This window comes from Gossypium hirsutum, chromosome A13 (assembly GCF_007990345.1).
Source record: "Gossypium hirsutum isolate 1008001.06 chromosome A13, Gossypium_hirsutum_v2.1, whole genome shotgun sequence".
In the NCBI taxonomy this organism is placed as follows: Eukaryota; Viridiplantae; Streptophyta; class Magnoliopsida; order Malvales; family Malvaceae; genus Gossypium; species Gossypium hirsutum.
Window position 1 is genome coordinate 77,182,425 of NC_053436.1, and position 25,416 is coordinate 77,207,840.

Below are 25,416 nucleotides of genomic sequence, written 5' to 3' on the forward strand. Positions count from 1 at the left end.
AATTAAAATGAAATTTTGGTTGAGTAGTAAAATTAAGGTTTTGTCAATCCAATTTGTGTGAGTTTAAATATCATTATATTCATATTTTTATTTTTATTAATTTTTTTAAAAATAAAAATATTCTCAAATAATACAACTTTATTTTAATTACAAATGGGATATATTTGGGCTGTGCAGTGAGAAAAGCTTGGAGTAATTTGAAAAAGAAAAGGAGCCCAGATTTGAATGAAAGAGCAGGCCGACGTGAAGGAAATAAGCCCATTGCAGATTCATCGGCTGAAATCGAATTTTTTCAAGCTCTCATTTTCTTCGACAACAAGAGAACTACAGTTTGGTAGTATAAAGATCTTCATCTGTTCTTCCTTTTTCTCTATTCTCTCCGTCTTGTATTCTTTTCCTTCATTTTCCGACTCATCGTTGTATTTTTTTTTAAAACCCTCACCGATGGCGACCGCTATGGTAGAAGATTCTAGCTTTGAAGAAGACCAGTTGGCTTCCATGACTACCGAGGATATCGTCCGAGCTTCCCGTCTTCTTGATAACGAGATTCGTATTCTCAAGGTCCCTCTTTGACCTTGATCTCTCTCTTTCTCTCTCTCCCCCGCATTATGATTACTATTTTTTAGGGTTTTTGTTTTTGTTTCTTTTTTAATCCACAACTATCAATTTTAATCAGATGGTTTCTTTCAATTACTCGATGTTAATCGGATTTTAGTTTTGGGTATGGATTAAATCTAGGCAATGTTTACAAATAAGGGAATGTTCTTTAGTTTAGTTGTAAATTTTCTGGTTTATTATAATTGGGATATGTTGATGGTTAAAGCTATATTATTTTCTTTTTTATGGAAAAACTTTTTCTACTTCTGAAATAATTTTCTGATTTTTGTTTTAATTGGTTTCTGGGATTAAAGGAGGAGATGCAAAGGACAAATCTCGAGTTGGATTCATACAAGGAAAAGATTAAGGAGAATCAAGAGAAAATTAAGCTTAACAAGCAGTTGCCTTACTTAGTCGGCAACATTGTTGAGGTAAATTTTTCTTCTTTCTTTTTCCCCCAATGAACCCTGTTGAACTTCTGTGTTAAATTTGTGTTCCAGTAATCTTCTATTTGTTCTGTACTGGTATATATAATTCTGAATTTAAATAAACTCAAAAGAGTATTCAAAGGGGGCAGCAAATGAATAATGAGCCATTGCAGATGAATAATAAGCAAAGCTTCTGCTTGCATTTTAGTTGGACTAGATTGTGAGTATTGGATACAGATGTGTTTGACATGGCCCATGTCGAAAAATGTGTGTGGCACCCATGTCAAACATGGGTACCGTAAAATGATAGTCAGATCCACATAGTTTGCTGCTTTAAATTTTAACTACTCTTTCTTTCAGATATTGGAGATGAACCCTGAAGATGAGGCAGAGGAGGATGGTGCCAACATAGATCTAGACTCACAAAGGAAGGGTAAATGTGTTGTGCTGAAAACCTCTACTCGTCAGGTAATGGCACAGCATCATTTCTTATCTGCTATGATAGGGAAAGTCAATAATCAGTTATGCTTTTCCTTAGTTCAAGTGGTTACCAAAATCAACATCTTTGAATATCTCGGTGGAAAGAAAAACTGGTTTGATCTTGACTTGTTTTATAATTACTACAGACCATCTTTCTACCTGTGGTTGGACTTGTAGACCCTGATAAATTGAAACCTGGTGATTTGGTTGGTGTCAACAAAGACAGCTACTTGATATTGGATACTTTGCCATCTGAGTACGACTCCAGAGTAAAGGCTATGGAGGTTGATGAGAAGCCAACTGAGGACTACAATGATATTGGTGGCTTGGAGAAGCAGGCAAGTTTTTTTAATTCCTACTGCCCTTTCTGAGATTATCATTTTGTAACTGTTAAGCTAATGTTTAATTCTTTTTCCCCATTTTCTGATTGTTGTTCCTGGATCAGATCCAAGAACTAGTTGAGGCCATTGTGTTGCCCATGACTCATAAAGAAAGGTTTCAAAAGTTAGGCATTCGTCCACCTAAGGGGGTGCTCTTATATGGACCTCCTGGCACTGGAAAAACCTTGATGGCCCGTGCTTGTGCAGCACAAACAAATGCCACGTTTCTGAAGCTAGCAGGCCCACAGCTGGTTCAGGTATTAAGTCCTATAGCCTTTTCGGCTTACTTCTCTATATATTTAGATCCTGTCTACTCATTTCAGTTCCTGTTGGAATCATTTTTTGCCATACTCCTTACTTGGTTAGTATAACATGACAGAAAATAGTGAGTAATGGAGTAGTTTTTATCATTTAACAGTATTATTTTGTGCTTTCATATCGGCTTGCTTAGGCCCTATAATAAGTAAACAATCATAATGCATGTAGATGTTTATTGGAGATGGAGCAAAACTTGTCCGTGATGCTTTTCAGCTTGCAAAAGAAAAGTCTCCATGCATCATTTTTATAGATGAAATTGATGCAATTGGCACAAAGCGTTTTGATAGGTAATGCCATATCTTAAAATCTTCAGAGGCAAATTTGTTTCAAATCTGGTTGTGGCATCTATTTGTGGATAGAAACCACTGATTCTTGATCTGCCTGCTACTATATGCAGTGAGGTGAGTGGGGATAGGGAGGTTCAGCGAACAATGTTGGAACTGCTTAACCAGCTTGATGGCTTTAGCAGTGATGAACGCATTAAGGTTTGACTTTGTGGTGCATCATTTTTTTTCTGTTATCTATTTGCTAAAACATAAGGGATCTATTTTAATATAATGAATGTATTATAGGTCATAGCAGCAACTAACCGAGCTGATATCCTTGACCCTGCTCTGATGCGTTCTGGTCGATTGGATCGGAAAATTGAGTTCCCACATCCAACTGAAGAAGCAAGAGCTCGAATCCTTCAGGTATGACTTTCGTTGCTTCTGCTTCCATGGATTCGATCATGCGCAGAATTTTACTAAAAGCTTGCATTGATTTTGTAGATCCACTCAAGGAAGATGAACGTTCATCCAGATGTCAATTTTGAAGAACTTGCTCGATCTACAGATGATTTCAATGGAGCACAGCTGAAAGCTGTTTGTGTGGAGGCAGGCATGCTAGCTCTTCGCCGCGATGCAACTGAGGTGCAGTTTCTAATCTTTTAGAAGTTTTTCTTTTATTTGAGGTGGGGGAGCTGCTAAATAACAAATTGTGGGTTGTGTTTTAGGTGAACCATGAAGATTTTAATGAAGGCATCATTCAGGTGCAAGCTAAGAAGAAGGCAAGCCTAAATTACTATGCATAATGGGAGAGCATTTCAGTGTAAGAATGTGAAGGTGGGTTGTGTTGAGAATAGGTTGATATACATATTTTACTCTCTGCCCAATTATATTGTGTTAGGTTTTCCTGGTTTGCACGTAATTTTATATAAAAAAAACCATTTACAAATGGATTGTTCTGTTTAAAAGACTGCCATCTTTTTATTTGAATAAGCTAGTTCAGCAACAGATTAAGATTGAGAGGGAAAAAAAGTTTAATCTGAAAATTTTGTATTTGAATAGGAAAAGAAAAAGAAAGAAATCCTCTTAAACTGTTAAAACTTAGGTGATAGTTTTTTCTTTATATAAAATGGTCTGTTTAATGGAAAGATGATAATGAGATAGCTTTATAATAACAAGTTTAGTTGTAAATGTTTATACATTGTGTTTAGTCGATGTTTATTTACACAATGCATATATTAGAAGTTATAGCAATTTTTTTTTTAAATTCCATTTATTAGTAAATTAAGTAATCCTCAAATATATTGTTTTCTTTGTACTTTAAATGATTAAGAATTTTGATATATTTCAATGATAATTAATTGTATTTTTTTTTAACTTGAAAGAGGTCCAATTAAGATGAATTAATGAAGTTTACTTTTTTTTTAAGAAATTAAATTATCTACTTTTCAAATTTGGAGTTGTTTTGTCTCATTTTGTTAGATTTAATTTTTTTGAAACAATATTAAATTGGTACAATGTATAAATATTATTAAAACTTAAGAGTTTGTTATTATGTTAATTTTAAAAGTTATTTTGTCAACTTTTTATTAACCAGTTGATGATCAAAAACGGAACTTTCTAATTAAAATTGAAAACAAGTAAATCGTTCTCAATGTTTTTGAAATTGAATTTGAATTGGTGATTGAATTCACAGGTCACTAGTTTGTTTGTTGGTTAAAAAATTATTAGAAGTTTTAAAAATAATAAAATAATAATTTAAAAATTCAGTTTAACTTCTCGAGTCAAACAATTCAGACAATATTGTTATGTTTTAATCAATTGAATTTGAACTTTTTGAAATCTTTTGTTAAAGGTTGTTACCTTATTTGATCTAATAATTTATACATTAGTTTATTTTTAAAGGGTTAATAAATATGGAGTTTCTTGAATTTGACAATTTATAAATACTTGATATCTATTTTTTTTATTTAAGTAGTACTTAAATTTGAAAATTATAAGTCAATTTTTTTTTGTAAACATTATTAAAATATGTTGGCATGTTGCTGACAACTAATAGCATGGTGAAATGTGACATCATCACATTTTGATAAACGGAAAAATATATTTATTTTTTATAAATTTGAAATCTTTTTTGCCGCATGTTAAAATGTAAGGTTTGTAACCCTAAAAGTCGCTACAATATGAAAGTAGTGAAAAATTGAGATTTTGCCATTGATAAATTGAAATAAAAGAAAATTACGGAAATAAAAGTGATAAAAAGGGGAGAAGTTGAGTTATGTCAATTAAAAATTTGATTAAGAAGTATATTATGATGTAGTAGTTCAAATAAGGACTAAATTGTAAATGTGAGAAGTTTTGTGGCCCAAAAAATATTTAAAAATTGAGGGATTAAAGTGTAAATATAAAAAACTTGAAGGGTCAATAGTATAAATATTTTAAGGGTAAAAGGATCTATAAATTAAGAAAAATGAATGAATTAGGACTAAATTGAATAAGTGAAAAAGTATGAGGGGTTAAATGGCAATTTTATCAAGATGAGTGATTATTCAATGTAGGAATTTTGAAAGATCATAAGGGGCAAAATGATCATTTAGCAAGAAAGATAATTTTAAAGAATAATGATATGGTGATATTTTAGATTAATTAAATAGATAAATATTAGTTTAGTAATATTTTGATTTGATATTTGTTTATATTTTATTAATTTTTACTTAGTATAGAAGGAAGGAAAGATGAAGAGTCTTCATCCTTCCATCTTTCCAATGTAAGGTTAAGAGAAAAGAAAAACTTTTTTTTGTTTTGCAACTTAGTCCTTCTACAAAAGTATACCATTTTCATCAAGAAATCAAAAGAATTTTCATAGCCACCAAGAGACAAAAATGATAAGGAGATTATGGGGAGCTAAAATATCAAGTTGGATTCAATAAAATAGAAGTTGGAGGAGAGAGAAAGTCAAGTTAAAGTTTGGTTTCAAGAGAATAAGGTATATATGTTAAGGTTTTATGTTATTTTCAAGTTTAGTAGTGAGAAAAGTATAAATATGGTGTTAAAGAAAAGATTTCTCATGAGGAAATATTGTTTTTTTGACATGTTGACGAAGAAAGAAGTTGAGAAAGTGAATCAAGTGGTGAGAAGAGAAAAAAAAAGAAAAAAAAAAAAAGAGAAGAGATTTTGATAGAAAAGAGGTAAGCACCCGTGGACTTTCTTAATATTTAAGGATTATAATGTGAACTTAGTGAAATGTGCAGTAAATTAATGAAACAAGGTGTGAAATAATTTAACATATAAAATAGGAAATTATAATAAAAATAATAGATGTGTTATGTAATAGTGAAAATTATGCAAAGTATTGAATAAGTGAAATTATGGAAAAATATGAAAATTTATGGAATTATGAACTAAATTGAAAGACTTGAGAATAATATGTGGTGGAAATAATATAAATGAAATACATAGAAAATTGATAGGTAAAATAAGATAGTGGAATTAATTATGTGAATTGAGTGAGATGAGAAAGAAAATTTATTTAATAGTGAATAGAAAACTTTTATGAAAAAAAAAGAAGTGATTAAATTGGAAAATTATAAAAGTTTACAAAAAAAATACAAAAATATATGAATATTGTAGTTCAAACTATAATTATTTTCTAAGTTGTGGAAATTAGGGGTTATATCATGAATTTGAGAAAATTTATGTTAGAAATAGTAATAGTGAAATGCATAACACTTAATATGTGAAAATAGATGTGGTGAATTATGGAGATATTAATAAGTATTGAGATATACTATATGTGTTATTGAAAGGGAAAGATATTGTTACATGAAATATTTTAATGAGGACTAAATTTTAAAGTATGTAAAAGTGTTATAGGAAATGTATAATAATAATTATTAGTGAATTATGGAAGATTGTTAAATATGAAAACAAGTTACATGTGTTATTGAGAGTGGAAGACATAATTACACTAAATAGTGTTACAAGGATTAAGTTGTGAAAAATGTAAAAGTGATATGAGTGCATTATATGATTTGCCCAAGTTGACGAGATAAGAACTATTGGGATATAGATGACATGTTTTTAAGGAAATTTTAGTGCGCTTATTGTCTCGTGCTTTAGTCCTTACTGTTTCGCACTTCGGTGCCTACTATTTTATTTGTATCAATTCCGTATATCCCAAGTATTGTTTTTAGTCTACTAGGTCTCTGCTAAAAAGGTAAACAATTTTCGTTACAAGGTAGAAGTTTATCTTTGATTAATAATCGAAATAATGAATCAATAAAGTGAAGATATAATCAAATTGAATATAAAAAATAAATTGTGAAATAAATGATAAAGAGTAGTGATGAAATTATGAAAATTTATACTAAATGGTGAAACATGATACATGTATTAAAAAAGTAGCAATCTCTATAGGTTGAATTGAGGACTTAATGATTAAATTGTGAAATATGTAAAAAGTCACAAATGAATATGATATTAATATGATAAATAAACAAAGAACTGAAATATTAGAAATTGAGATGTAATTTATTTTTTTTCAATTTTATTTTGAATGTTTTAATTTTTAGTTTTAAACCTTTTTTTATTTTATTTTTATTTAAAAAATAAAATTATTATCAATTTTTATGGATTTAACCTTACTCATAACTAACTATAAGTTTATTTCGAGTAAAAATTTATTTTTATAAGTCTTGATAATCTTACATTTAACTTTTTCAAAGTGTTTTAATTGAAAATAATAAAAATGATCTTTTCCTTTTATTTTTCAATCCAAAAATATATTATTTAATATTTTCTGAAAAATAAAACATTGACTTAACTTGTCATTTCTCAAAAATCTATAGATTTACATGAATATTTCGAAGTTTAAGTTGTAGTTCGAAACTCAAAATACACCTTTTATTTCTCAAAATATCTCAAAGTTTATTTGGTTTTATTATAATTTATCATAATCACACTAACAATATTTTATATTAATATAAATTTATTTCTAAATAATTGTTATTATATAAGGTGTTGTTTGATAAATTAAAATTCTGAATTTTTTACTATTAAATTTTATAAATATTGAATTTATATAAGAAAATTGTTTGTTAAATTAGTAAAATATTCATAATGAATATAATTATGTTATTTGATAAAAGTAAATACTAATTTTAAAAAATATATATTTATAGTTTAATTTTAATCTCATTAATATAATATTTTATATTATTTTAAATAAAAATTAAAGATGATAATTTGAATATGTGATTTAAATAAATAGTATAATTTGAATATGTGATTTAAATAAATAGTTTATTTCATTTTCTTAACTACTTACAAAAATTTAAATATTTTATAATCAAAGTTAGAAAAAATTATAATAATTTGAGAGATTAGAAGTTGGCCACCACAACATATGCCACTTGGCCATCAAAGAAAGATATCCCTAACAGATTCATTTTAAAGAAAAAATACAGTTGCTATTTATTCCTGGTATAATTATATATATATATATTGATAACCTCAAAAAAAATGTAAAATTATAATAGTAAACCCCCAACTTTAAGCCCCTTGAATGAAATGAAAATCTAGAATTACACCTGTCCAGCAATGACTATCACTCCCATTAACACTTGACTTCCTTCAAGCCATAGGGGAAGTAGAGGAAAGTGGGGTTGGTGGCGCCGTCTTTGTAATACGCAAACACTAAGCTACCATCATCATGCATGCTTTCACCCACAAAACTGCAAAATAAAAAATTAAAACTAAAAAATAATTCCATGGTTGAGAGTTGGAGCAGCAGTACGTACAATTGAAGATCCTTAAGCTTGGCAAGCAAAAACTTGGTTGCCCCCTCTATGTTCTTCTTGAATGTCTCTTGCTTTGCTGTCTCCAATTTTGGAGTCAAGTTCTTGATGTACCTCTTCATGTACGTAACAAATTGCTTCTTGTCAAATGCAGGTTGCTCCTATCATTTCAAACAAACCCTTGTTATTATGTGATATAAATTCAGATGAACGGGGGTTGGTTTAATACCTGAAGTCGGAAAGTGTCAACAATGTCGACCACCTTTATGGCTTGGTCGTCGACACCTTCGTCTTCGTCACCACCTTCTGCTGAAGGGTTTGCGCCAATATCTACAGTCACAGCTCCTTGGACAACCCACTGCATGTATCAACCAAATTATCTTTTCTTGGGTTTAAACGCAACACCAAGAATGGCAACAAGGCGGAGCGGTTTCGTTTACTTAAAACTCTGATTTTCTCAATCCTGCTCCCATATTATTTTTACAAAACTACTGCATTCTTATAAAATTAAAAAAACCTAAAATATGTTATATTTGAAAAATAAAATAATTATAAATTTAAAAGAAGAGAACTTATCCTGAAAATTTAATGAAAAACCCAACCCTACTCAAGTCATTACCATACATATTCTTGCAACCCTAAGATAGGGTCTGAAAACTTAGATTTCAAATTAGTTAATAACACTCGTAATTATTTCTTAAATTCATACTTTTCCAAATATATACATCACTTAAATAGTAAATGAAATCCAAATTCATATTTTTAAGAGTGACAATTGAGAATAATGAAGAGGGAAAAGATTCAAACCTTCCCTTCTACTTCCCATAACATTCCATTCTCGATTTCCTTATATGGGAAAGAATCTGAGAGGAGCTCATCACCTGAATTTTCCTCATTATTAACCAACTTTACAATTATGAGATTAAAAAACAATTATTTAATTCAATCCAGTGTACCCACATTTGTTAACCTTATCAAATAGGCAACCATTTAGCTAATTCTCTTTGAAGATATTATCTTCTAATTCAGGGTTTTTTTTTAAAAAAAAACAGAAAATAATTGCCCAGAAAATCGTTAAAAAAAATAGATAACCGATAGTCAAATAAAAAATTAAAACAAAAAAATCTTTTATTTTTTTTCTGTTAAATTCTCTGGAAAAATAAAACCTCACAGATCAAACCATTAAAAAGAAAGTATGCTGAAATATCATCATCCTTGTATATAAGAAAGGAGGGGTTGAAAGAAAGGCAAAATTTGAGGATATCCCAAATACAATTCAAACAGAGCCAAGGAAAAAGAGAGAGATATTGAAGAGGAAATAAAAGATTGATACCTGTAAGAATATCCTGATAAACTAACATATTTGCTAAAAAATTATCCTCTCTGACTCTCTCTTTCTGTGTGTGTCGTTGGAGGCCTTAAAAATTTAAAAATTGAAGTGGAAATTTATTGAAAAGAGAAAGCAAAGCGAGAGGGTATCTCGGCAGCCAAGCGGCAGCGAGGATTTATAGCGGGAGCTCAAAATCAAAACCAAGGCCTCTCTCTCAAGGATTCTCAATTTACGGAAACACCCTTGAAGTTCTTGTTTGTTAAAACGAATCACTTCAGGATTTGAAATTAATTTATTTTTAACTGCTTAATTCTGTTTTGTTAAGTTTCGGCGGTTTGCAGAGTTCGAAGCTTGTGCAGCAATTTCCGCCTTCAACTGGGTCCCACCATTTCTATGTTTCTGTTTCACCCTATTTTTTTAAAATTTCTTATTGTTTAATATTTACTAAAATATTATGCAATTAGTAATCATGTACCAAAAAATATGGGTAGGGTAAGCAAACTCAATTCAATTAAAATTTTTGATTTTTTTTTTAAATTTTATTGTTTTTGAAGTCGTAAGTAAAGATTGTTTTGAAGTGGTCATCTTTATCCTCCTCTCATCTTCAACGAAGGAATAGTGTATAGAACTTAGATATTAATAATAGAGTGGTATGTACATACAATTACAACTATATGAATTTTTGTTGTAAAATAATTGAGTGGTTTCAAAATTACGTCATGCATGTTTAATATCATTTTGTATCTTGGGATAATCTTCCTTGGATGGATATAATCTTGTGTTTTATGAAGTTTTTGAATGATGATTTGACATATTTTTAGTCCTAAAAGTGTTTTAAAATGTTGTAAAATGTTAAGATAATTTTGACTTAGTTTTAAAAGTTTAAGTTATGTTTTATGTTTTGGGCAATTTGTCCCAATGTCACGACATCCAACCTTCAAAGCAATGTAGCAACACCACAAGTCAGTGTCGCAACATTGGAGTCAATAAATTAATTTGCTCTAATATCGCAACATCAAAAGATTAATGTCGCGACACCCATTTCTCAATGTAGTGACATTGGTCTTGTGTACTCTGTTTTGACCCAAGTAATCCTCTCTTGTAACTAAACTATAAAGAAAGACTAAAAATGACTTGTATAAGTTTAAAAGAATCTATTTATATTACACCATAAAAAGGTTCATTTCACTCTGTCATAAGTTTTGCTCATATCCAACTTAAGCGCAAAATTCCCCCATCTCTTTGACCTTCTCTTAAATGCATGCAATATTTCATACGCAAGTAATACATTATCTGAAATTAAACTCTCTGGAACAAAAGCACTTTGTGCTACATCAATACGTGCATCAAGAACTTTTGAAAACAATTTGCTATAACTTTCAAGATAATCTTGTAAAGTACATTGCATAAGCTAATTGGATGAAAAGGCTACAAATTAGAAGGCTGAGCAATCTTCAGTATAAGAATAATATGCATGGTATTTAAAGGTTCTAATGAATTACCTCCATTAATAATTCCAAAATAATAATCACCAACGTTGCTTTCCACAATATGCTAATATTTCTAATAAAACATTGCTGGAAAACCATCAGCTCTAGATGCTTTCATTGGGGCCATTTCCTTCAATGTCATCCATAATTCTTCCACATTGTATTCGACAGTGAGGGCTTAATTCATACTTTCTAAAATATTTTAATCCAGCACTAATAGGATTCAACCTACATCTCCTACCCCTTTGAAAAGTGAACAGGTTCGAGAAGTATTCATTTGCAATATTATCCATTTCTTTTTTATCAGACGTAATCTACCCTCCACTCATTTATAACCCTTTTATGTAATTTGTCCCTAGTCTTTAAGTAGCTAATTTATGAAAGAAAGTCGTACCATGATCTCCATTCTTAAGACAATTCACCCTAGCTCTTTATTCCCAATATAACATCTATTTATTAATGTTCATATTAAAGTGCAACTTTGAATCCATTAGATCGCCCAATACCTCATCATCTCTCTCCATTTTACTTAGTTGATCAATTTTTCGATAAAGATATTTTCTTACACCTTTCTTCTCCTTTTTCAAATGCTCCGCCTATTTCTGCATTCTTTTAGTAAGAAAGTTAAGTCGAATAGGAATACTACCTTGGTCGTTTTCCCATAACCATCGTATCTCCACTTCACAGGTCTCTAACTCCACCATGTCTCAAATCGAAACCTATACTTCCTCGTTTTACTCTCATCATTGGTCGTGGCCAAAAATAAGGGGTAATGGTCTGAAAAAGAATGAGGTTACCGTGGAAAAAGCTGACCACCATAACGAATTTGCAACTCCTTCTGCCCATGTAATATGAACGACACTTGTTGTGAGAAAACAACCCATTAAAAAAATATTCATACAAAGATTTCTTCGAACCCTCCTGGCCCAAGCCTCCTCTTCCCACCCCCAATCCACAATCTTGTTAAATCATCCTCCATATCTGGCTGTAATCGATCACAAACCATGCAAAATCGTAAGAAAACTAATGAAAACCCTAAAAAAACTAATAAGCAAAGAAACGTCTCACTTATGGATAAACATAGAAACAAAGAAATGTGCCATGCGACAGGCTATCCTTACATTACATTTGAAAGCTGGGTACTATTTATAACTTCACTCCAATAAAAGTTAACATTTTTCTTATAATTTCACTCGTATATTTTACATTATTGTTGATTTCATTTTATAATTATATATGATTTAATACACTCATCTTGCAATTCTATTTGTATATATAATTTTGAGCAGGGTTATTGTGCAACATCAAATAGGCCCTACACCCTTACCACAACCACAATATAGATTCAACTTTGCACACACACGAGGGCTCTAACTTTGTTTGTATCTTCTTTTCAATTTTTTTTTGTTAAGTTTGACTCCTATTTCAGTCAAATTTGAGAAATAATCTTCTATTTAAACTCTGTTTATTTGTTTCAATCAAACTCTGTTTATTTGTTTCAATTAAACTCTACTTAGTATAGATTATTTTACTATTATTTGACCTATGAATTTAGCCTATGAATAGGCTCTTTTACAACCTTAGAAAAGACACCTATTAGAGATTAGAACTCATAACGCTTTTGGAGAATTTTGTGTTTATGTTTTGAGGGTTCTTTGTTTTTCGGGTTTCGGGGTTTAGTTTTTATCTCCATCTTTATACTCTTCATTCTTTTGCCATTATAGTAAAATTATCTTTGCACGTGGTTTTTTATCCTCTTTGGAGGGGTTTTTCCACGTTAAATTTATGTGTTCAATTTCTCAATTTCTTCCGCTATTTTTACTTGTTCATTGCTTAATCCCCAATAAGTGGTATTAGAGCTAGTTCAATTTTTGTAAATCAGCCCGTTCAAAGATGGTAGCAACAAGATTTGAAATTGAGAAGTTCGATGGTGTCACAAATTTCAATTAGTGGCAAGTTTGGATGATGGCAATTCAAGTTCAAACCGGCCTAAAAAAGGTTGTTATCAGGAAAAAAAACCTGAGAATTTAAATCAAATAGAATAGGAAGAGCTTGATGAAAATGCCTTGTCTGCAATCTAGTTGTGCCTCGCGAATACGATATTGTAGGAGGTATTTATGGAGAAGACCTCATCTACCTTGTGGAAAAGGTTAGAAACTCTTGATGCGACTAAGTCCCTAGCTAACTGATTAATGTTGAAACAACGTCTATTTACATTTCGCATAAACGAATGTGAGTTTCTTAGATATCACATCAGTAAATTGATTAATCTTTTAAATGATTTAAAGAATATTGAGGTTCAGATTGACGATAAAGATCAGGCTATGCTATTATTGTGCTATTTACCCCATTCATATAAGTCTTTCAGGGAGACCCTAATTTATGGCAGAAATAAACTCTCGTTCGAAGATGTGAAGGGTCATTTGTTGAGTAGAGACAAACTTGACAATGAGTTTGGTTCGGATAGCAAGGTAGATAGGCAATTTTCCATTTTGGTAGCATCAAAGAAGCGAGACAAAATGTGTCGCTATTGTAAAAAGTTAGGTCACGTGAAAGTAGCTTGTTATAAACTGCCAAATAAAAGAACTATTGAGAGTAACGAGAAAGATGTAGCTGGTGCTAATTTGGCCAATGAAAGCAATGATGATTTCTTGTTAGTGTCAATGAGCGATAACTCCAAGCTTACGTCTGAGTGGATCCTAGATTCAGGATGTTCTTTCCACATGTGTCCCAATAGAGAATGGTTCTCCACATACAGTTCAGTTGAAGGTAGAGTTGTGCACATGAGAAACAATTCATCTAGTAAGGTAATTGATATTAGTATTGTTAAAATTAAGATACACAATGGGATGATTAGGACACTCTCAGATGTCATGTATGTACTTGATTTATGAAAGAATCTTATCTCCTTAAGTATTTTAAACTTGAAAGGATGCAGAATCAACATCAAGTCGAGCGGAATTAAAGTATCTTGTGGAGCTCTCATTTTGTTAAAAGGTAAAAGAACCAACAATCTTTATATTCTGGAATGTTCTACAGTGACTGGTGAAATCGAACGTCCTTCGTCCGTTATAGAGTCAAAGTCAACTTGTTTGGAGCGAAGGCAACTTGGTCATATGAGGGAAAAAGGTATGACCGTTTTGTTGAAGAGAGGTTTTCTTTTGGATTTAGGTCTTGAAAAGTTAGGGCACTGTGTTTGTGAAAATCAGACCCGGGTTAGTTTTGATTTGACAGTGTACAAGTTGAAGGCTAGAAGTCTTCCAGTTTCTAAGCATAGATTCGGCTCAATTAGTTCCCTGCATATTTCAAGATAGGCCTTTGGCGGGCTTAGGCAAAGATGGGGTTGTGGAAATATGAGTCAATGTGGAGATTTGTTATGTATAATTCCTATTTCAGTCAAATTTGAGAAATAATCTTCTAGTTAAACTCTGTTTATTTGTTTCAATCAAACTCTGATTAGTATAAATTATTTTATTATTATTTGACTTATGAATTTAGCTTATAAATAGGTTCTTTTACAACTTTAGAAAAGACACCCATTAGAGATTAGAACTCATAACATTTTTGGAGAATTTTGTGATTACGTTTTGAGGGTTCTTTGTTTTTCAGGTTTTGGGGTTTACTTTTTATCTCCATTTTTATACTCTTCGTTCTTTTTTCATTATGGTAAAATTATCTTTTCCCATGGTTTTTTATTCTCTTTGGAGGGGTTTTTCCACATTAAATTTGTGTGTTCAATTTCTCAATTTCTTCCGCTATTTTTACTTATTCGTTGCTTAATCGAGTTGATCCTGAATAGTTTTATTTGATTATTTTATGACTACTTGATCCCATATTAAAATATATTCTACATGTTCAACAGCTTTCTATTTATATTAATTTTCAATTTACTTGTATTTTTCTCAACTTCAACCATCATTTATAGAGTTTGTAGTTTTTTTTTATATATGGATTTTTAGTTGGGACATGTTCAGTTTTAATAAAATAGAAATTTCAATTAACTACAACAATCCTTGTTTAGGGAATAAATCCAAAAAATATGATGAATATTAAATTTAATTTAAGATGAAATTCAATTTTTAGGTAATCATTTAATAAAATGTTGTGAAAATTGCTTTGAATTAACAATTCACATAGAAAATAAAAAAAAATATTTTAAATATGAAATATGTAACATTAACCTAAAATTAATCAATACATGTGCTGTCAATGTAAGATTTTTTTATTTAGTATCAAAACCCTTCTTTATTTTTTTTGGTAAAATAAACAAAGAAATTTATATAGAATAGATCATAATCACATTATCAAAAGAATTATCATCCTTCAAGATCTCTTTAATCTCCAGAGGGGGAACCTCAAATATGTTTAAAGATTTAGCACTCGACAGAGCCATTTTTGCGAAATCATCAGCTACCCGATTAACCTCTCTGGGAATATAGTTCAAGGACCAATTCTCTTCAAAGGCTAGAATTTGTTGAATCCTCCTTATCAAAGAGTTTTTTGGACCACCAGACTTGCTGTCATTGATGGAAATCACATTCTTAAGATTGTCTGATTGAATATGACCTCATCATAACCTTGTTTCTAAAATATAAGTAATCCATCCAATAAGCCTCACAATCCAGCATTCGCAACTGAGCATTCCCCCAAAAAGCGATTATAGCCTAAGATCCACTCCCCTTTGCTATTACGTAACACACCACCTACAACAGAGAAACCAGACATAGAGTGAACAACACCATTAGTATTAAGGAATACATATGTATCTGAGTTTTGGCTGACTTAGAATTGCTTCAGCTGAGAAATTAACTCTTCGTTATAGATGGAGAGAAAGTGCTTCGCCCAACTATAAGAGACATTGATAATGTCTTTCGAATTCACAGCATTTCCTTGAAAAATGGTCAAGTTTTGGTTCCTCCAGATGCGCTAGAGAATGATCCCAAAAACACAAGCCCAAGATGAGTCACCCAACTTGTTTGTAGAATGAAATTGTAAATTCGAGAAAAGCCACTCCGAGAAATTTCCAGAAAAGAAACTTCCAAGTTGATTAGCAGGGATGATTTTATGCCAAATCTCCCTCGCAAAAGAGCAATCTTTAAGGATATGAAGAATATCTTCCTTAATATGGCCACAAAGATGACATGATGCATCTTGCGCAATCTCCCTTCTAACTTTTTCAGAGTTATTTAAAAGTCTCTGTTTGAGAATTAACCAGATGAAATGTTTCCCATGTTGGGGCCCTGGGATTTTCCAAAGTATGCTCCATTTCACCTCCTTCGGATTCCAAGTCTTCTCCTTCAGCATAATGTACGCACTCTTCACAGAAAAGACCCCTGTTGTCGTTCTAAACCAAGATAGAATAACTGGTCTAGCCTAGTCCAAAGGAGAGGGAATGCTAATGATACGTTTGACCACCTCTTCAGGCAGCCACATTTTGAAAAGATCTAGATTCCAATCACTATTGACCAAAACCATCTTATTAATTTTGGTCTCAGGAACAATGTTGCCATAACCCGGAACATACTGGTTCAATGGTCCCATATTAGGAACCCAATTGTCTTTCCAACATCGAACAATCTTCTCATCTCCAATGGACCAAATCATACTATTATGTAATAAATGCCAAACTTTGGCAACTGCTTTCTATTTATAGGAGCAACTATTCCTCATAACAAAGTCCAACATACTTTCACGCAATCCATACTTAGCTCTAAGGACCTAAACCCATAGAGCTTCAGACTTAGCAATGAGATTGTGGCCAATTTTCAACATGAATGCTTTATTCTGATCCCTCAAGCGGCGTAAACTAAGGCCTCCATGAATCTTAGGCTGACAGATATCATCTCACCCTACCAAGGCCATCTTTCTTTTGCCATCCGTAGCTCTCCAAATGAATTGTCTCGCTAGTTCTTCAATAGAGTAGCAAATTCCTTTAGAGACAAGGGTTGATTGCATGAGATAGCTTGGTATAGACAACAGAACTGATTGTGTTAAGGTGACCCTTCCAGCAAAAGAAAGTCTCTTAGCATCCCAACTAGAAAGTCGACTACGAACTCTTTCCACCAAAAAATCTAAGATGCTATTAACTCTTTGATGGCAGAGTGGAACCCCAAGGTAGTGGTCCAAGTTATTAACTTCTTGAAAACCAAAGGTGTAACGCCCCAAAAATTGGGCCTAGAAAGAATTGGGCCTTGAGTCTAGGACTCAGATAGAAGAAAACTTGAATAATTAAGAAGTTTTAAATATTATCGTTTAAGAAAAAAAATTTGAATTAAATTACTACTAGAAAATTTCTACTATATTTATTATTACGGATAATTAGTATTATGAGATAAAATTATTGTTCTTAGAAAAATATTACTGTATGTATGTTTGAAAATTTTTATTATTATTTACTGTATTATTGATATTTGAAATTTTTATTATTAGATATATTTATAAAATTTTTATTATTATAATAATTATTATTAGATAGAAAAAAATAAAAAAGAAAATATATATTTATAAAAGTATTGTTGTTTTGGTGTTTAAACTCTAGGAAAAAAATTGTTTTAATTTGGCCTCTTAAGGGAATCTAGGCAGTAGGCTTCATTAATAAAATAGGGCTGAGTTTTAGCACAAGCAGGCATCTGGCCCAGTGGCTAAGGGTGCTAGGAGGGCGTGGGAGGAGCCTGGGTTCAAGGCGCGGCGTGCGCAATTTAGGTTTTTAATATGCAGATCGCAGCTAGGATAAGGTTAAGAGGAGTTGCGGGTATAATTTAACACAAAGAGCGCCTGTGGCGCAGTGGCAGCAGCATGCTGGACATATGGAGAGGGCGCAGGTTCGATTCCGTACGTGGGTGAATTTTGTTTTATTTTTAAAGTGGGCCAGAACTGAAGCAGCTAAGGTTTATAATTTATTGCGACCATATGTTAGTAAGGAAGGGAGCCTGGTGCAGTGGCCAGCAGCACCGGTGTGGGCGCAAGGCGGATGGGGAGGTCTGAGGTTCAAGCTGCAGTTTGCGCACACAAGGTTTGGATCTTTACCTTGATTGGAATTTGAATTAAGTTACCGTACGGGAAAGAATTTGGGTGTAATTCAAATTAAAATTTTGGCAAAAATTAAGGAAGGAATTTTAATGGAATTCAAATTGGAAAGAAGTGGGGTAAGTATTTAAGCCAACTATAGGGTGTTAGTTGGGGAGTTTTTTCGGCTAGTCTCTTGGATTTGAGTATATTAGCCATTGCTGATTTTTGTTCCCTTTGATTGTTTTTTTTTCTTCAGTATATATTTGGGGTATTTTAGAATATTTCATTTGGGTTTTGATATTCTCTTCTTCCATTTTCTTTCCTTCTTCTTTTCTTTTATTTTTCTCTCCATCTACTTTCTCCTCTTCTTTTTATTTTTTCCTTTATAGCCTAATCTTCCTATCATCTTGTACATCTCTATCTTTTATCAGTCGTTTCTAAACCTTCATAACCATTTGCCATAAAAAGCCGAAATCCCGAAAGCCTATATTTTCTTCTGTGCCGATTTTTCCTAGCCAAATCATTTTACTTCTCTTCATCATTCTTGACCGATTCTCTAGTCCTTTAAACCCTAAGTTTCTATCGACAAAGCCATTACAAAATCCTCATATTTTCTTCACTGTTACAAAAAGCCGAAAACGCATAGCCATAGGGACATAGCCAAATTTTAAGATCACTGAAGGCTCGACTTTTGTTATCATTTGAGGGCTTAGAACTGCATCAGAATTGAGTAGGAATTAAGGGGAATCATTGATTGAAGGAATCGGTGGTAAGTCTTTCCAACCTAGTCTTTATTTCGTACTTTAGAAAAAGCCGAAACCCCTAAAGGTTAGAGAGGCTGTCGATTTGGGTTTATAGCCCTAAGGGTTGTGATAATTACTTTATTTTGATAATAGTGTGATCTAGAGGCTGTTGATCAAGGGCTTGGACAAGTGGAACAACTGGATCTAAACCTAGTCGCTAACTTCGGCAAAGGTAGGATCGCTAGTGCCTAAGGTGTTATTGGCCGAATATGGTAAGGAGTTAATATGTAGTTCGTTTTCGATAGTTAGATTAACATGGTAGTAATACAATTGTAGGCAGTTCGTGCGTGGATCTCGTCAATGAATCGTCATAAAACAGGTGTGTAAATGACACCCACTCATAGACTAGATCGGTAAAAGTCGAAAAGCCGAAAAGCCGGCATTTGTGAACTTGCGAGCGTGCGAGCACTCGTGAGGTGGTTTGGTTGTTAATTTTGGTAATCAGAAGCAGTATGATTGCAGAGTGCGCAATTTCGTGCACTTCGGTATATTAAGGCTTAATGGGCCGAAAACGGGTTAGTGGGCCGAAAACGGGTTAGTGGGCCAACGGGCCCAATTCGGTAAAAACGCTCGGTAAGTGCTTCTGTTAATGTGTTAATGGTTAGAATATGTATGTAAACTCTAGAATAGTAAAATTTATTAAACTACCCCTAAGTATGAAAATTACCATTTTACCCCTAGGTGCAAAATGACCATTATACCCCTAGGGTTAATTTTGACTGAAATGCATGATATTCTGATTTTGTTTGTTATATTCCATGACATGTATATCTGTTGCATGGGGTTGGGTTTTGTTATGGAGGAAGAACCCGTTCTGGTGGCTGTGCCACATATTCTGATATAAGCAGCTTTGTTGCGGATTATAGTTAGTGCCGCAATCGGTGCTAACACTGTAAGTGTAGGGATGGCGTGGGTGATTTATTCCCCATAGGAAGTGTAGGGATGGACGGAGGCAAGTGCAGGGTTGGATGGGGTTATCATGCATTAATCATATGAGACTGTTCTGTTATGGGCCAACTGTATTGAAATGGGCCCAACTGTGTTAATATGGGCAAGGCCCAATATATCTCGACTTGTAATAGGGCTACGGCCCAGATTGATACTGATATGGGCTAGGCCCAGTATACTCTGTTACTGTAAGGGGCTATGGCCCAGATTGATATTGATATGGGCTAAGGCCCAGTTAACACTAAATTCTGAATAGGGCTTAGGCCCAGTAAAGCTTGAACTGATTTGGGCTCTGGTTGGGATACTTTACACACTGAGTTTTCCAAACTCACCCCCCTTTCTCTTCCATCCTTGCAGGTGAGCCCTAGTTGGTGAACTTGAAGCTAGGCGGGATTCAGAGTGGCCACGAAGATTAAGTTTTTGTTTTCTTTAAAATAAGTTTCGCATTTATTATTTTGATTATTTTTATTCTGGTTTAAGTTGTAATAAGGCCGCTCTTTTTATTATTTTTAATATTTTGGGTTATTAAATTGGTTAGCTCTAGGGCACGTTTTATAAAAGTTACTTATTTTTAAAATATCATGATAACCGAGCAAAGCTTCCGCAACGTAAATGTTTTTAAAGGAAATAAATATTTTAAATAGACTTAAACTTAATTTGTTGTTCGTGGACAAGTAATAAGCTTTAAGTGTGGCAATGGATGTGTGCATGTCTAGGATTGGATCTTGGAAGAGCTAGGTACTTAAGCAGTCTAATTGACTCACCTCCTCTTTTCTTGAATCCTACCTGGTGCGTAGTATCCATTCACTTTAAGCCATAACAAAGAAGGTTTGATTTCTCGATACTTAACTGTTTTTAAAATAACATGTTTCTGCTACTACAAAGGTTTATAAGTTTTCAAAGTTTCCCATAAGATTTTACAAGGTTATTAACAATGTTTTGATTATTACAATGAATCGCGTTTTGGAAAAAAATAAGGCTAAGGTTTTATATAAGTTTAAACGGTAAAAGTTTCTAAACATCAAGAAGGGTTTTCAATGAAAACATGGTTTTCGAAAAACACTTCAATGTGACACGCCAGATTCGGTCGTAACGTCTGGGCCAGGTTTGGGGTGTTACAAAGGGTGCCATTAATGGCATTCCTTAAAGGTTCATTAACCCCTGAAGAAAAGAATACATTCGTTTTCCGAGTATTAACCTTATGGCCAGAAAGCTCACAAAAGTTGCTCAGAAAATCCTTGAGGAGGCCACTATGAAACAAATCAGCTTGGCTAAAAATCACCAAGTCATCTGCAAAAAACAGATCGAAAGTTTTAGACTTGTGCGCGATAAACGAATCGGCCTTCACTCTCCTGCAGAGATGCTTCCGTGAAATCTATGCCCCAACCAATCCATACAGGGAACAAAGAGGTATGGTGATAATGGGCATCCTTGTCGAATACGCCTTACCGGTTTAAACTTTTGAGTTTGCGCACCATTCCATAATACTTACATAGAAGATAAAGATATAGCATTCATAATAACTTTAACCAAAAAGAGAAGGAGTACCTGCTACATTAAGAGAGGCTTCAACAAAGTCCTATCTGACTCTATCGTAAGCCTTTTCCGGATTAATCTTGATTGCCATCCATTGGGAGTCTCTTTTTAGTCTTCATAGAGTGTAAAACTTCCTAAGTAATAATGATGTTATCAGTAATACTTTTTCTAGTAATGAAACCTGCTTGTTCTTGACCTATGATCTTCGAAAAATTATTCTTAAATCTATTAGCAACGACCTTCATGACTAATTTGTACAACATCGAGCAAAGACTGATAGGCTGAAACTGAGAAAAAATTCTTCCAGATTTTGGACTTTGGGAATTAATACAATAAGTGTGTAACACTCTTAACCCGTATCTGTGGTCGGAACAAGGTTACGGGTATTACCAAAACTTTCAGAACATTTTTAGATAGTTGAAACATTTACTATTCATTCCTCTAGATTTATTCATAACATCCCTTAAATGGGCCCTCGAGGCCCGAAACGAGCATTAGAATCGAGTCAGGACTTAATTGAAAACTCTAAGAATTTTTCGTTAAATTTCAAAATCTTTCCAAGGTGTAGGGCTTACACGCCCATGTGGTCCAAGGGACACACCCATGTGACCCTAGGACACGCCCGTGCTACAGGCTGTGTTCGACCCCATGTAACTCTCTAACTTGTGCACACGGCCATGCCACACGTCCATTTGCTAGGTTGTGTAGCACACACAGCTGAGACACATGCCCTTGTCTCTGCCCATGTGCTCAATTCTGAGCATTCTGTTTTCTCAAATTTAAGGTGCAGGGGACACACGGCCTAACCACATGCCTATGTACAAGGTCGTGTGTCACACGCGGTTTACACACACGCTTGTGTGTTTACCCGTGTGGACAAAATAAAGTCATTCCTAGCTTCATTTCTCACCCTAAATCATACCAAATTTCTGTACCAAAATTACATCAAAACCCCAACCAATCTAAGCATTGAATTCAAGAAATTTATAACATCTGATATGATACATTGTTACATGCACTCATGCTCTTAATCATACCTTTTATAAGCATACTCATTTTAACCTTTCTCAATCAATCAATAATAAACACTTATGTTATCTCCATAAAATAAACTTAAATACATATATATACATGTACCAAAACATAATCATCACTAGTCATTCCAATGGCTACACTACAATAATCATTTACATTTATATGCCAATATGACAGATATAACCTATACATGCCATTATAACCATAATTGCTTTACCATATTGTACCGAAATGGGCCGATGGATAGTGTGAGTGATCTCCGCTAAGCTTCCAATCTAACGAGCTTTCGATTTACTCTAAAATAGGGAAATAAAACTAAGTAAGCATAAAATGCTTAGTAAGTTCGTATAACATGGTACTTAACTTACCATTCATTCTATTTTGAGGTAACTATGTAAGGTATATTCAATCAATTTGACCTCAAGCCCTACACACATCCTCATTGTCCTTGCTAGTCATATATTCATATATTCCATAATAACATCAAAACATATATGAGATCAACAACAATCAAGTTTCCATGCACATATGCTTTCCATAACATGTTTTCATTTAACATGCATAAATCATCTCTTTATATTACAAGTATAATTTCATAATAGTTCATCTCGAGTTTAGATTATTTCAATCAGGACTTTACTCATATCGTTTGAAATATCAAGGTCACATGATTAGTAGTACACTCAAAGTGTACAAGTCTATAATCAAGGATGAACATTTTCATAAAATAATTTTCATATACAAATATCATCATCTCATACTTTCATATATCACTTGTCATGTATCATCATTTTCTTATATTTCAGACGGATACGTATAATAACTCATTTTATTATTCATATCTTCTCATGTCTGGATTGTCACCTATTGAATTTATTTGAAATATCGATGGATACAAAGGTAGCACACTTAAGGTGTACAAATTAGGATCCATCAATTCATATTCAATGGTATCCATAAGGTACTATTTTAGCGAGCACACTCTCAAGCCACACGTGTATACAACAGGATTACCAGTCTAGGCTAAATCTTTTTTATGATATATGCTTTAAGGAGCTTGATCTGGATTACCCATCCGGGCTAAATCCAATCCATAACATATGCTCGAGAGGACTTATATCAGGATTACCCGTCTGAGCTAAATCCTTTCTATAATGAGGTCAATAAGATTACTCGTCTGAGCTAAATCCCGTGAACAACAAATGTAGGACATCATTCATTTCGAGAAATAACATATCCATCGATTTCCATTTATTCAATTGGGATTTAAACATTTTTCAAGCATTATCGGGCATGTGATTATTTCATACATCCATAACTTTCACATAATTTAAATAAACACAGTCCACATTCATTTCAAGCATAAAAGAAACATTTTTATCATTTATCATTTATCATTTTTTGGGCATTATCGTTGATCGGGCTTTGTTAGATACAATTTCAATGTCTCTCACACACACACACACACACACACACACACACACACACACACACACACACACACACACACACACACACACACACACACACACACACACACATACACACATATATATATATATGATATTTATACAATTCACAACGCAACACTTAATTCAAACATATAAACATACACAAATTAGTTACACGAACTTACCTCGACAAATGTTCGTGTACGTAAAATCTACTAATCCGACATTTTCTTCCTTTTCTCGTTCTAGCTCTGAATTTGGTCTATCTGGATCTATATGAGTAAATTTTACATCAATTTATCACATTTCATATTCAAGTGGACTCAATTTACATCCTAGGAAAAATTACCATTTTGTCCCTAACTTTTTCATAAATTCCCATTTCGTCCCTAAGCTCGGAAAATGAAATTTATGCAATTTACTCCCTATTCCAAGCCTAACTAAAATTTCACCATAAAATTTATAGCACATATATTCTACAAAATTCATAATTTTTCTTCAATTTTCACAAATTTACATTTTAGTCCCTAAATTATTTTTTTATTATCAAAAATCACTTTGTAAAAGTTATTTATCTATCAACAACCTTTCATTTTCTACCATAAATTTTAAATTTTCAGCATATACATCCATGAACTAATTTCCATACTTTGATGACTCTTCAAATTGATCCCCCAAATAAATAGATTAAGCTATCCCGATTTTAAAAATATCAAAATTAATAAAAATGGGACAAGAAAACTTACCCAATTTGGCCAAGAAAGTTTCCTCTCTCTCTCCTAGGGTTTCCATGAAATATTTTATGGAAGATGATGATAAAAATGATTTTTATTTATATTTAACTAATTTATCATCTTTAATAATTTTGATTTCCAATTTAGTCCTTAGCCTTTTTCTAATTTTTCATGGATGAATCATCCAAAAATATCTAATAACTTTTTATTAATGGTCTAATTACCATATAAGGACCTGCAATTTAAAGTTTTATAGCTATTTAAACCTTTAGCTATTAGAACACAACTTTTGCACTTTATGCGATTTAGTCCTTTCATTAATTAAACACATAGTCGGTAAAATTTTCTTATCAGAATTTTCACATGACACTTCTAATATAATATGGATCATATAATAAAATTAAAATAAATTTTATTTTTGGCTTGGATTTGTGGTCCCGAAGCCACTGTTCCGATTTCACTGAAATTTAGGTTGTTACAACTCTCCCCCTTAAGGAATTTTCGTCCTCGAAAATTTTACCAGTAAAGAGCTTCTGATATTACTTTATCATAGTTTCCTCCAGTTCTTAGGCAGCTCCCTCTATATCATGTCATTGTTAGAAAACTTTTACTAAGGATACCTTTTTATTTCTCAGTTTTTCTCTTTAAGTGCCAGAATTTCAATCAATCTCTTACTGTAAGTCGTGTCAGGTTGAATTTAACATTTATCAAAGCAATAACAGATGATGGGTCTGATCGATACTATCATAACACATATACTCATAAAAACATTGTGAATTCTGTAGAACTCTAATAATAATACCTATCAACACGCAAC

The 25,416-nt window shown here is 32.6% G+C and overlaps 2 protein-coding genes across 3 annotated transcripts; one reads left to right on the forward strand and one right to left on the reverse strand.

Annotated features, from left to right (window-relative positions):
* The first annotated feature begins 194 nt into the window (after positions 1-194).
* LOC107893636 (26S proteasome regulatory subunit 6A homolog) lies at positions 195-3,477 on the forward strand. The gene is made up of 10 exons (XM_016818675.2): positions 195-561; positions 912-1,028; positions 1,386-1,493; positions 1,652-1,843; positions 1,951-2,142; positions 2,372-2,490; positions 2,601-2,688; positions 2,776-2,895; positions 2,974-3,114; positions 3,198-3,477. Exons 1-10 carry the CDS (start codon positions 226-228, stop codon positions 3,273-3,275), a joined length of 1,491 nt encoding a protein of 496 aa, XP_016674164.2. The 5' UTR covers positions 195-225; the 3' UTR covers positions 3,276-3,477.
* Positions 3,478-7,915: 4,438 nt separating this feature from the next.
* On the reverse strand, positions 7,916-9,850 carry LOC107894847 (translationally-controlled tumor protein homolog). Of its 2 annotated transcripts, none has more exons than XM_016820042.2 (5): positions 9,598-9,850; positions 9,072-9,145; positions 8,494-8,622; positions 8,268-8,425; positions 7,916-8,201 (listed from the first exon to the last, which is right to left on the reverse strand). In XM_016820042.2, exons 1-5 carry the CDS (start codon positions 9,623-9,625, stop codon positions 8,084-8,086), a joined length of 507 nt encoding a protein of 168 aa, XP_016675531.1. In that variant the 5' UTR covers positions 9,626-9,850; the 3' UTR covers positions 7,916-8,083. The 2 variants fall into 2 exon arrangements, with proteins under 2 accessions (XP_016675531.1, XP_016675530.1); XM_016820041.2 differs by having other exon boundaries at positions 7,916-8,222; positions 9,598-9,751.
* Between the last annotated feature and the right edge of the window lie 15,566 nt (positions 9,851-25,416).